Raw genomic sequence first — 14,053 nt, forward strand, 5'->3', positions numbered from 1 at the left:
GATGTTTGGCTTTTTCCCCTCAAGGGGGCAGCAGCCACTTTGTTTTGAACAGCCGAACTCTAGCCTGTAATAAGATTGTAATTCTGTTAAACTATAATGTTTCGTAATGAATTTACGATGCAAATTAAGATTAAGGAAGAAGATCGCTGGACCGAGATGCTGCTGCACGAAGGCTGACCTTTATCTTATCTCGGTGGAAGGACTGTAAGGACTCGGCCGTAAACAACCGGTCACGCAGTGGAGAATTGCTCATTTGTTAAGTGGGCTGTTTTAACATCCCCTTTCTGCCCCCTCGCTCGTCTTTGTTCACTGTTGCCCGCCTCTTTATTTGAGGGTGGGAGCGCACAAACGCAGCACAGCTACATTTTGGCAGAGTCATTGTTTCGGCTTTGTCACGTCAGATGTTTTCCTCTAGACCTCATGCAACCCAGAGCCCACTGTAGATGTGCCACTAGGCAGTCTACATGAAACTGGTGGGATATATTTCAGTTCAGAGTACATTTAAATGCATGAAAAGTCTCATCAGTAGTGCACATGCCACTCATCTCAAAAAACAAATAAACCAGAAATGTGATTTAAGATAACATAGATGCAATCCCCTTTTTCAGTTCTAAGGTTTTGCATATCAGGACGTAATAAAAATCAACTTGTTCTATCAAAAGTTTAAATATGTTAATAATTATGCCATTTTTTTTATTTGCAAAAGCCAAAATGCAGAACTGGTGTGTGAAAAAACTAAGTGTACCCATGATTCATTAGCAGTAATTGAAGTATTTGTTTTCTGTATGACTTTATCCCTCTCTCACAGCATTGTGGAGAAATTTTGGCCCAGTCTTTACAATGTTGCCTCAGTTCCCTGAGGTTTGCGGGTATTTGTTTATGAACAGCTCTCTTAAGGTCCCACCACAGTATCTTAATCATGTTGAACTTTGACTTTGCCATTGCTACACCTTGACTTTTTCTTTTTCAGATGTAGTTTTGCTGCTATGCTTGGGATCGTTATCCTCTTGCATTACCAATTTTGGCCAAGCTTTAGCTGGCAAGCAGATGGTCTCATATTTAACTCTAGAATACTTTGGTACACAGACGAGCTCATGGTTGACTCAAAGTGACTGCAAGGTGCCCATGTCATGTGGCTGCAAAACAAGCCCAAATCATCAGGCCACCATCGAGCTTGACAGTTGTTATGAGGTGCAAATGTGCTGTGTTTGGTTGGTGCAGTGCATTGTGTCCAAACATCTCCACTTTGGTCAAATATGTCCAAAGTGAGGACGCTGCTCCAGAATCTTGTGGTTTGTTCAGATGTAATTTTTCAAACTTAAGCTGTCCTGCCATATTCTCTTTAAAGAACATGGCAGTATGGCTTGTTTTGGTAACCCTCCCGAACTAGCCATACTCATTCAGTCTTTTTCTAATTCTGTTGTCATGAACATTAACATTTAACATGCTGATAAAGGCCCAAAGAGTCTGAGATGTAGCGCTTGGGATTTATACAGTTTCTCCGAGCATTGTATGTTCTGACACTGTGGTGAGTTTGCTGTGATTGTCAACTGTCTTGAATATTTTTCACTTGTGAATAATGATGAGCTAAAAATTATTTGGAAATGAGTTTATAACTCGTCTCAGGTTTGATGGCAGCAACGTTTCTATAAGATCACTACTGATGTCTTTCCTCTTTGGTGCCCCGTCCCCCAAAAACTAAATCCTCCAAAATTTCAATTTCAATCAAAAATCAAATAGAAACGTATCACAGGCTATTATTACATCAGCCTGACCTTTGAGTAATTGAAATTGTCATATTTTCCCGATATTGTCTACATTTTGCACACCACCTCATTACTTTTAAAGGGAAAACATTTGGCAGTCCAGTTAAGTATAAAAATTTTAGTTTTTGTTTTAATGGGACATGTGAGCTGGGTTTTTTTTGGTTCCTATGGTGGGTTTGGCAGAGTTGGTGAGGTTCTTGATCTGGTTAAAACTTGGAACATCAACCAGAAAAGTATCGAGGACACCTGCCAAAAGGCAAAGCTGTGCACAAATCCTGTTTTCGTTGCTGTATTTTTCCTCACAAAAAAATCCGTGCCTCACTCTTTATGTGATGTTCATCTTCTTCCTGCAACAACAACAACAATGTAGAGACAGTGTTGTTCACATTCAATGTAAACATGCATGCAATTACAGATTCTTTAGACTGTTTGATTACATTGATTTTCACAGTAGCTAGCATGAATACTTGATGTCTACTTAGTTTTGGTACATTTAATAGTCTTCATCATGTCACTCGATATCTGTATTGATATTAATAGAAAAATATTCACTGCTGCAATCAGCAGACTTTTTAAAAGTTTCTCTATCATCTATTTAACTGGTGATTCCATAGAAGCAGTGTTTATGTCCCAGGGAGCACTAAAATTAACGCTAACTGACCTGGTGCCCCAACTCACCACCACTGTTACTGCATGAGAGTACAGTGAGGCAAGGACAGTTAATCCTGCAACGCCCACTGCCATTGGAAGAGAGCATAGATAGAACCAGTGAGCAAAATGTGATGTAATACTTTACAGAAGTACTGTTTTAATGTACTTGTACATTAAGCAGTTCTCTATTACCTTCCGCTTCTATTCCACAGCATTCTTATTGGAAATAATGTACTTTGTAGTTCACATCATGTATTTTAAAGCTCTGGTACTACTGATGCTGGCTTAATATAAATAAAGCTACATTTAAGTATATAAGTAAATAAAATAGTTTCTAGTTGCAACATTAATTCGCTATACACATTAATAAACCAATAGTGATGTAACATACATGTGCTCCAAAACAATTACTTTTACCTCAGTTACTTTAGCTTATTTGAGTACATTTTAATGCTAAACTATTACTGTGGCTTTTATTTAATAGGCTACTTGTTTTATAGTTTTGTAAAACGGTTTTAATACATAAAGTTGTCTGAGGTCTTATGCACCACCTTTTTTTTTTTTTAAATTAATACCATCTGTATAAGGACACAAGGCTGCGTATGAGTCAGAAAACCTTGCCCAGTGTTGTCTACACCGACTTTACTTCATTTCCTTTGCCCCACCACCCAGTGCTGCTTTGTTTTAGGCGCACCCCTATTAAAAAAAAACACCCAAAACTGGAAACGCCTCTGATAAAAAAACAGAAGGTTTCGCAGGCACAACATTAACTGGAGGGCCCACTATAGAAAGGTGTAGCCTTTGTTGGGTTGGGATGTCCCAGGGATTTCCGCTCTCCTTTCTCGTCACCTGCCGTTTTCAAGGTGGAGCCAACACCTGATGCTGTTTCGTGTTCACTGTTTACATGTGACAAGTTTACTGAAAGCGTGAATGAACCTCTGCTCTGTGCTGCTGTTGACTGTATGTGTGTCTCTGGCGCCTCCAGCAGCAGCGGTGGCGTTGCGCCACTTGAGAGAGAGAGAAACTGCACTGGGTCTTTGTGGATCCAGGTTCCATGAATGAATGGACGAGAACCGGTGTCTGAACAGAGAAGGCGGCCGGAGGAGACTGCGGACAATCCAACTTCACCCGAGCGTTGTGTAAAGTTTCGTTAAGAAGAAAATCCATCCACTGAGCTGCAGCTTTAAAGACCAGGGGACGGTTTTTCCTCGTAATCCCACTCCTGCACCGATCGAGCTTCACCAACAGACGTTGCTCGGTGAACGCTGGGAGGATTTTTTTTTTTTTCCTTTCACGCGTGCACACAGCAACAGGTCATTTAGAGCACAGTCCAACCTGCAGCTGTGCTTCACTAGTCGTTAGACCAGCGTTAACTTTAGTTCGTGTGCACCGAGGGATGCTTTTTGCCACTCTTTTCCGCGCATTCGCCGTGATATGAACAGCATTGTGCTCGCCGCCGAGCAGATCCTCCAGTGTGAGCGCACTGCGTTTTAGAGGAGGTCGACCGTGGGAATGAGAGGAAAATGAAAATGTGCTAATTAAACATTTTTCTGGCTGATCAGCGCTGAGCCTTCCACACCGACAGACGGACCTGCGAGGAGCTGGAGTTGGTGCGGGAGAGGATTTCGAGAAGGATTGTATGTTTAGATGGTGCCAAACAAGTGGACCATGAATTCAGTTCTGCACAAATCGCCACCAAGGAGCTGGCTTGGTCTCAGATTACGCCTGAGTAAGTAAAAATTCATGAAGTCAGCTACTGACTGATCACCATCTTAATATTCGAGCGGCTGCTCAGTCTGCAGCTGGATAATGTTGGATAAGTCACCACCTCAGAGTGATCAGCATGCTTATTTGTGTGATTCACTGTGAGTTTGTCTTTAAGAAGTCACAAAGGAAGGGGAAGAGAGGAGCTCTCATGGCTTTGATCGTCAGGCAGCAGTTCTTTGTGTCATGTTTTCCTCCAGTCATCAAAGTCAATGGCTGGATTTGGCAAGTGACCTGAGCAATTATCCCAGCTGGAGGCAGGAATATTTCAGTCAGACAGGACAGTACACTCTGATCTGAAGTTATGCACCTGATAAAGGATCTTGGGACAACTCAGTATACACTCAGATGATGGATATTACCTCTTGTAAATCTCCAGACAGTACAATTTACAGCAGTTCTTTTTTTCATGCACTCCTCCACTCTTTCCTGCTCATAATTTAGACGTGCAACGACCTTTCTAGCAGTATGAGTTTATCTAACTGTTTCTCACACTCAGGTAAATTGCAAATTAGTTTCTCGTTGAGCTTTTATTGATGGAAACCTAATAAAATGAATACTTGACGCTTCTAGTTTTGAAGACTTATCAGATTGATGTCCTTGGAGTTTAGCTCTCTCTCGCTCTCCCTCTCCTTTATAGACTTTACATCGTTAGCTTCATAGCATAATTGCCTAAGTCATTTGACTAAGTCAATGACTTAGGCACTTATGCTATGAAGCTAACGACATGTTCATGTACACTGTTTGCAGTTCATGGGTTCATGCAGTAAGTGAAGTATGCACGGAGTTAAAGTTTAGCAGCCTTAATTGGTTGAGTCTGGAACCCTTCAGTGTTCCAGGCCACCGGAGTCTTAAGTCTGTCTTAAACACACTGGTCTAATCTGGGGCCAGATGTCTAGTCTGGTCTCTGTTGTCCACAAAAAAACAAAAACTGAAGAAATATCTCTGCTGTGTGCACTTATTCACTGCTGGGATGTCAAATCAATCCCAAAAGATGTCAACCGTGGGAAGGACATATTGGTTTAATGCTTCGTAGTATTACAGCATCATGTGCTGTTCATGCAAAGCTTGACCGTAAATGTAGAAGTGTGGTCTTCGCATGTCTTTATTTTCAGTCGATTGAGCCTAATTTGTTTGGTTCATGTCAGACTACTATCGGTACAGCCATATCGGTGATGTTCACTGATGTCAGAGGTCAGAGGCTGAAATTTACCTCTTCCACTCATAAAAGCAATATCTGACGACCTCGCCTGTACCCTTAATGACGAGGTTTGACATCTGAGTATATATATATATGAAATGTCGTACGATGGCCATAAGAACAGTTTCCATGTATTTCCAAGGGTAGCTGCATGGGCAGAGACCACCCTCGCTAACTTCTGGTGCAAACTTCTGGTGCAAACTTCTGGTGCAAACTTCTGGTGCAAGCTTCAAAGGTTACTCCAAGTAGGCTTCCAAGGGGTAAAGACCTGTGTCCACAAACGGCAAAGGCTGTTCAAGTTGGTTAGACTTTAGTCTGTGGTAGCCACTTGGATGGATAACACATTGTGATAGTGTTGTATTATGAGTTACTCTCTGATTCCGACCCCTATTAATCATCAAGTCTATTTAATATTTGAAATTAGTGGAAAAATGCCTGTAAATGTTTTCTTGTTAGAGCCACACATCCTCGAGACAGGGGTGTGTCCAATTTCTACTTCAGTTTCTTTAAATTTAATCACTTCATTAAGGTTACAGAATAATTCACCAGCTGCTTTGTCCACTTAAGTGGTTTCAGTGATTTACAGACTTCAGAGCTGAGGTTTGCACGTTAATGCTGAACAGCAGTGGAAACAGTATTTTTAGTAGCCGTGTTTAATCATATCTCACGATCAATTAGAAATTACAGATGATGAAATTATCTTCTTCTGAGTACTTTAAGGACTTGGCGGCCCTGTGGCTTTCCAAGATGAGGCCATTCTTTTGCAGCCATTGACAGAACACTAGACACTTTGGGGCTTTTTATCATGCCGCATGATCTTCATCTACAGATGGATTCTGTAATTTCCTTTCTGAAATGAGCCCTCAAGAAGTCGCTGCCCATGCAGGCTCATGAGAAGATGTATGACAGTTTTTTTTCTTCACCTTTAAAACGGCAAGAAAATATATCTTACCAATAGCCTCCTTTAACAGCTGTAATGGTGCTTTTGATCATATCAAATGAGCTCTGCTGGCAGATGACGTTTGCCCAGGAAGTGCTCAGACGTGAATCTAAATCAGAACATCTTTAGCATAATAAATGGGTCTAGAATAGCAGCTAAATGGACCCGATGTTGAGCTGCAGAGCTCTCAGGGAACATCTGGAGCCTGACCAGACCTTTGAAAGTTGCGTGCATGTGCCACGGTGTGTGTTAGTGTGTGCGCGAGTGCGTATTAGTGTTTGTCTGGCTCGTGGCTTGTTACAGTTTAAACTTCCTTTTCTAAACTGTCTTTCTGTTGTTCCAGTGTGATTTCCTTTCTCCTTTTCCCTCTCTGCATTCATGTCTTCTCCTGATGCCATTTTGAGTCACGGTTCGCTCTGCTTATTTTCTTTCTTTCCTTCAGTTGCAGAAACATAATCATTCAAATTTCTTGTGTGTTGCTCCAGCTCACCCTAGTATTTTTTTTTTTCTTTTAACGTATAAAAGTTTTTGGGCTTTTTTTGCTAAAATGCAATGACTGCAAGTTGACCTCTTTTGGTACTACAGTAAATATTGGTAAACACAGTTAGCTTTTGTCTCTAGTTGAATGTGATCTGCATTGCAGACTGTACTGAAAAACAATAGCTCACTTATGCAATCTTTCCCTTCCCTGTGTCTGACAGAAAATGTATTTCCTTCCTTGCATCTAATTATTTCTGCACTCCACTTCTTGCTTGTTGATTTACCCACAGCAGGGGAGTTCATGAAGGTCCTGTGACCCAAAACTTTTCTCATTTCATGTACAACCATCAGATTTTCCACATATTTGACCGTTGTGGTTCTACTGCCCTATTTCTTTTGCAGGGGGATTCCCCTTTGAAGTCTTTGCTCTTGTTCTTCCTCTGGTAATAGACAGTGTGTCATTTCCACATTATCTTCTCCACTAGCTTTTAGTCCTTAGTGCATTTACTGTTCTTTTTTGTGTTTTAATGCTTTGTTTTTTTCTAAAAACTTGCGAAATGCAACACTGTCATAACAAAAGCAGTCATTGTGTCACTTTGTGGAACCAGAATTTTTCTTAAATGCTTAGCATTTCTAATTCTTGCTGTGAGCGCTTGATGAGCTGATGAGAACAAAGCCTTTGCCTTTAAGTCGTGATCTATTGTAAATGTAAAAAACATTGATTTCAGGTGCTTTGAGAGGCATAAGGGAAACTCACAGTATGCACACTGAGCAGGTGTTGTGGCCTTGCACACTTTACTGCAGTGTCAGTGTTTTTGTTTATAGCCACAGATCAAGTCATTGTCATAAACCTGCTGTCAGCTAAGGGCTTATTTTTCCCCACTGTTCTCTCAAAGATCTTTTCACATTGGAGCACTTTTAAATGATCAATGACGAACAGAAGCTGATACGCTTCCCTTCTTACGCTCAGTCAGAAGCAGGTTTGTTAGGCTCACAATTCGGTTGGTGCGCTGATCGTTGCCTTCAGGGGTAGTCTGTCCATGCAGTTTTGCATCGTCACACAGAGCACAAGCTGTTGGCCTCCGCTTTGCATTTTCATTCAGTTTGCATATGAAATCTACCCCGTTGGTCAGCGTTAGATTGAAGTCTTGTTTTGTAAATTCACGCTCCGCATCACTTTGCCAACTTCAAACAAATAAAGGCAGCTAATGTGATCAAAAGCCCTTCCACGCTGTCAGGGCCTCATCATGTTGTAAATAGACCAACAGTGCGCTCGCTCACTTCAAACTGTGCAGCAGATAATTAGAGGGCCTATGTAAAGGTCACACATGTGCACGCATACACGTGTACACACACACACACACCTTCTTTAACCAGAAACATAACTGCAAATGTTTATCTCTAAATGTGTCCTTCCACACGTGTAACCTCCACCCTGCTTAAATGACTGTTTATGTGCATTGCAGCCTTCCCCATGACAATAACTGTACTTTTCAAGAATAAGTGTTTTTGATTCCCGTTGACTCTGTTATTGGCTTCTCAACCGTAGACCCCCTCTGCAATTTCAACCAGATTGTTTCAATTATGGGATTATTCATATCAACAAGCTGAAGAGTGGTTGTTTGTCCCTCTGAGCTGCTGGTTTAAGGATGGACTGTTAAATTACACCATGTCTCATCATGACTCACTCGCTGGGGATGGCCCCTCTACCTCAGCTTCTGAGGTTTTATATCAGCGCTTTTGATATCTTCAGAAGACATGTGGTAAAATCGACTCGTGTTTCAAATTCAGGTACTCGTTCACTTCTCTCATTCAGATGTATGAAGACTTGATGATAGCGCTCAAGCAAGGTCAAAATAATTTGTGTTTGGGTTTGTTTTCATTTCGAGCGTGTTTTTAAGCTTTACCTTGATTTGTGATAGAAGGGAAAGGTAGTGAGCAGTGTTGGGGAGTAACGGAGTACATGTACCGCCGTTTCCTGTTTAAAATACAAAATATGAGTAACTGTATTCCGTTACAGTTACCGTTTAAAAAGGTGGTATTCAAAATACAGTTACTTTTTGAAATGAATGGATTACACGGCAACATTTTCCTGTCTCACAAGGCTATGCCCTCTCTATTTTTGGTTTCCATGCTGGTGGAAAATGTAGTCTCATGGGCAGTGTAGTCCGTGCTGCAGGGAGAATGGACCGCCATACCCGTTATGTGTCTGTGAGCGAGGGAGGGAGAAAAAGGAGAGTGGAAAAGTACGAGCTTTCACAGAGCAGAAACGGGAGATGGAAGCATGTAAATATAATAACAACCACTGCAGCCAAAAAGAGTGCCTGACGAGCCCAGCTGTAAATAAGTTGCAAGATTTATTCATTATAAGGGGGAAAAGACCCGGGAAAACTTAGTTAACGATAAGAATTAGGGCTGGGCTATATCATACCGTTCACGGTAATACCGGTGTAATTTTGGGCAACGATAAGAAAATGAAATATCGCGATAGACTATGGGTAAAACGCACATGCGCAGTGCCTTTGTTTACATACGCACATGGCGGCGACGCAGAATGAGAAGAGCAAAAGTGGTTCATTGAATGAAACGGATGAACCAGAACTGGTTTGTAAAAATGCTGCAACTTCAGTGGTGTGGAACTGGTTTAGCTTTTGTCCGTCAGATACACAACAAAGCACTATTTTTGGTAGAGCATGCTAGGGGGCCGTCGTTATTACCGTGTTGTTTGGAAAATACGGCACACTTAAAATCAATCCTTTGATTTTTCTGAAAATCGACAGTGCTCCTTATAATCCCGTGCGCCTTATGTATGAATTCTGGTTGTGTTTACTGACCTCGAAATGATTTTATGTCGTACACAGCGCTCGAAAATCTGTCAAATGTTTTAGTACGACTTTGCTAAGCTACGAACCCGGACTGCTTGATGGATTGTCGGAGCATTACGGCTATATTAGGCAGGAGCTCCGCGGAGTGATACGTACTGTGCTTCAACATAATATTACCGTATTGTGTGTGTGTGTATAGCCTCTTTTTAAGCTTTGTGGATATTATACATGGTTATGCTGAGGATATGTCGGCCAGTTTCCACTGGAAATGCCTTTTGGTTAAACTGTCAGCAAGGAATTTGCATTTGTACTGTAAAATTTTTATATAACTTTAATGCAGATAAAAAAACAGCTGCTTGTTTAAGTGAAAATACATTGATGGGGTTTTATGCACTAATAAAGTTGTGGAGTTGTAAAGTATTTTGTCTAGTGTCAATTATATCGTTATCGCAAATTTTCAAATGTATATCGTGATAAATATTCTTGGTCATATCGCCCTGCTCTAATAAGAATGATTAAAGAAATTGCGATTTAAAAACCCTGAAAACCATAAACGCCCAAGCCTCAACTCTCGCGGCCCAGTACCAAACGACCCAGGGGGCCCGGGGGTTGGGGACCGCTGATATAAGGTATACGGTGAGATGGAGGCAGATGAGCCTCTGTGGTGAATTACTTTAAAGTAAATTTAGATAAAGCTTTAATTTCATTGGCCACTGGAATATTAAATCTACATGTATTGAATCAACAGTCAGATTGTATTATAAACAAGTTGGCTGGTTTGTTTGGTTTTTTTTTTAATTGTTGTTTTTCAACCCTCTCTCTTATCAGGTCTCAGGTGTCGCCCTGTCTTGGTGCCTTATAAAGTCCTCCATGCCCTACAATGAAATACTTTATGAACTATTTAAAGATTGCTGTAAAATCTTGACACTTTTACAGTTTCTAGGGGAAGAATGACTCTGCAAGGCTGAGCTCAACCACAGAATACAGTGTCAATAAATTTTGTCTACACAATAATGTTCCTCCTTCAAGGTGAACTGTAATAACTTTGGTGGGCCTCCTGACTTTTTATCAAGCAGTAGTGTGACTCAGCACTTTATTTTGTCCAATACTTTTAACCAAGCATCCACAAAGAATAATAACATCTCTGTCCATGTTGATTTTGTTACTGATTCCTTATCAGATTTCTGTGTATAGGCTGCGCTAAGACAGGTTTACATCTCTGAGTCAAAGAGTTAGGCTTGGAAAAAAGGCACGCCTGTTTCTCAGGTCTGCTACCAGTTTGACATCATTGCTCTACAATGCACGACTGCCAAAAAGACCAGGCCAGAAAAACATGGCAGATAATAGGAACTGATTAAGCATATGACTCTGACAGACTGAACAATCAGCCCAGTGTGGTTGATATCTGTTTCTATTCCTGTCAGTTCTAATTAGCACTGAATTATAAGTAAGTTAACTGGTGTTTTCTCTTTTTAAATCGTAGCCTAAAATTAAGGTGACCTCTTCATATATCTTGACTCGTTAAACAAATACTACAGAATCAAAGAGATTTGTTGAGAATGGCCTGAAATGCAGAAGAGTGTAATAATACTCACAACCCGATATTTGCAGGCTGTGTTACACTCGACAAATGCGTTTTTTATTTCTCACCTGAATTATACTCTTAAACACCTTAGTGTTGTTGGCATATTAGCATAGCGACATGTGCATTTAGCTCATAGCACAGTCTAACAGAGCTGCAGGCCCTGCAGAGGCTGCTGTCTTTCAGCAGCGACTGAAGAACTAAAAGCAGAGTAGCCAGACAAATGGTGCCCAACTGGCAAACTGACAGCAGTAATGATGGATAAAGAAACGTAATTTATTTTCATTTAGTTGAAGACAAAAGGAAATGAAAACAGACAATATGTTTTGGTGATCTTCTCCATAGTCCAATAGTTCTGTGATCCCTCTGCGAGACTGCCAATAACCATGGTGTTTTGTTTTGTTTTTAACTTTTACATATATTTCCACCTGTGCCTCCGCTTGCTTGTTCAACCTGTACAAATGTGTAAAACGGCTCATCTGTCTCGCCTCCACCCTTCACCGAACCTTCCCCACACACAGCTGAGTCTTTCACCAACAAAACACACATGATGAAATAAAAAGCGGAGGAGAGTAGCGTGCGTGTGTGCAAAGCCATAGTTGACTCTAATTTATAGTCAAAACAACAGTCAAAAATACCCTTCACTTTTCTCTCATTTTGAGATGATGACGATGGATTGATGTTGATTTCAAAGAGTGGAGACATGTGCGGATGAAATTTTGTGTGCGTGTCTGTCCGTGTTATGAGTGCCGGCACGACATTACAGAAAGCACATTGAATTATTAACCCTGGGATAGATTGGTGACCTGTCCGGACTGGGCCCACCTTTTGCCCGGTGACAGCTGGGTTAGGCTCCTGTCCAACCATGACTTGGATGGGTGAGTCCAAAAATATTGATTTAATGCGAAGTCTCTGAGATCATCATCCTTTGGCACAACCTATGTGTGACTGGTTATATATGAAAAACAAAAAAACTTCGTTCAAATCATATAAAGCACAAAAGTAATAAAATATAAAAAATGGAGTCAAAGCAGGTGGTGTGCATCGTGCAAAGCACAGTAGCCAGATAAATTGTATCCAAAGAGTAGAGAAATGTGTCTCAGGCTCTGGATAGAATGGAAATGTGCCTCTTGCAAAAGACAGGTGAGTGATACATACCCTGAAACGTATCTCGGCAGGTTTGATGTGTACATTAATATGTGCTGCTTTTCCTTAAAAATTTATTAATCCATATGTAAAAACAGAAATGGATAGTCTTGCTGGAAGTTGCTTTTTGGTGAGGCAGAAACTAAATCATTTGTATTTTCTTCTTTTTTTGAGCATTCACACAGAGATGTCTTTAACTGCTCTTAGTTTGCTGGTGAGAGGTTAACCTCAGCCTGTTTGATGGGCCACCTTGCTAAATATAACCCCCAACCTCCTCCACATGGGCATGCACAAGCCTTCAACTGCACTCCCTCTGTCAACACTCAGACTTACACACTTCCCCCCCCCTTACTGCTCACAGTCCAAAAGTCTCATTTACAGTCTTGTCATACTGCAGCCACTCGCTCACTCGTTCCTCAACACACCATTAATACTTTAGTGAGTGTGATCCTGTTGAGCAGCCAGTTCATTCAGGCTTGACACACTAGGACGTTTTGCTTGCTATTTTTGTCTTATCCTACTACGATTAGTTGGAGGTAGCTAAATTAACATTAATATTTGTAGTAATATCACCTCTAATTAGTGTGTTAACTTAAAGGTTTGCAAGCAGTGCTGTACTGGATTAAATGACTACTGAGGCATTTAGAAAATATTCTTACTGCTAGGGACTTCCTGCATGGTGTATATAAACCAAATGCACTCAATAGACATTTTATTAGGTATACCTTGCAAGTACCAGATTGGACCCCATTTAGAACTGCCTTAATTTTTCATGGTACAAGGTGCTGGAAACATTCCTCAGAGATTTTGGTACATGTTGACATGATGGCATCACACGGTTGATGCAGATTTGTCAGCTGCACATCCATGATGCAAATCTCTCATTGTACCACATCCACAAGGTGCTCTGTTGCATTGAGATATTGTGACTGCAAAGACCATTTGAGAACTCATTGTCATGTTCGAGGAACCAGTCTGAGATTATCTTTATAAAAGGACAGCAGCCATCAGAAGATTTGTGTATAAAGGCCATGAAGGTGGTCATAAAGGGATGGACAGCAAAAGTCTGATAGGCTGTTGCATTTAAATGTTGGTGCTAAGATGTGCTAAGAAAACCATTACACTATGATCAGCTTGAACTGTTGATGCAAAAACAGGTTTTACCCATGCTTTTATGGCCTTTACACCAAGTTCTGACCCTATCATCCAAATGTTGCAGCAGAAATTGAGACTCGTCACATTAGAGAATGTTTTTCCATTCTTCTGTTGTCCAATTTGGGTGAGCCCATGTGAACTGAAGCTTCTTTTTGTTTTTAGCTGACAGTGGCAGCGGTGTGGTCTTCTGCTGCTATGGCCAATCTGCGTCAGAGATGTTGTTTTGCATACCTTGGTGGTAACAAATTGTTATTTGGATTGTGGCTGCTTTCCTATTAGCCTGAAAAACTCTGAACATTCTCCTTTGACACAACCAGCTAGAGATCAGCAGTTGGTGAAATACTGAGATCAGGGAGTCTAGCACCACATTTACTTAAATCGCCTTTCTTCCTTATTCTGATGTTCTGTTTGATCTTCAGCGGATCATCTTGAGTGACTCCCTGCCTAAATGCAATGAGTTGCTGCCGTGTGATTGGCTGAATATCTGATCAGCCAATCACACGCCTGTTGAACAGGTGTACCTAACAAAGTAGCGAGTGAGTG

General features: G+C 41.0%; 1 protein-coding gene across 2 annotated transcripts in view; it reads left to right on the forward strand.

The window, feature by feature from the left end:
• Positions 1-3,414: 3,414 nt before the first annotated feature.
• The window catches only part of plekhg5b (pleckstrin homology domain containing, family G (with RhoGef domain) member 5b), a gene marked incomplete at its 3' end in the record, with an annotated part of 79,527 nt that continues 68,888 nt past the window's right edge, over positions 3,415-14,053 (forward strand). Inside the window, exon 1 of one of the 2 annotated variants that reach the window (XM_080899829.1) lies at positions 3,415-4,146. In XM_080899829.1, the coding sequence (XP_080755955.1) occupies positions 4,065-4,146 (82 nt within the window). In that variant the 5' untranslated portion in view covers positions 3,415-4,064. The remainder of the gene's footprint in view (positions 4,147-14,053) is intronic. The other variant, XM_080899828.1, reaches the window with a different exon arrangement.

The sequence above is a fragment of the Rhamphochromis sp. 'chilingali' genome, assembly GCF_963969265.1.
Source record: "Rhamphochromis sp. 'chilingali' genome assembly, chromosome: 12".
Lineage (NCBI taxonomy): Eukaryota > Metazoa > Chordata > Actinopteri > Cichliformes > Cichlidae > Rhamphochromis > Rhamphochromis sp. 'chilingali'.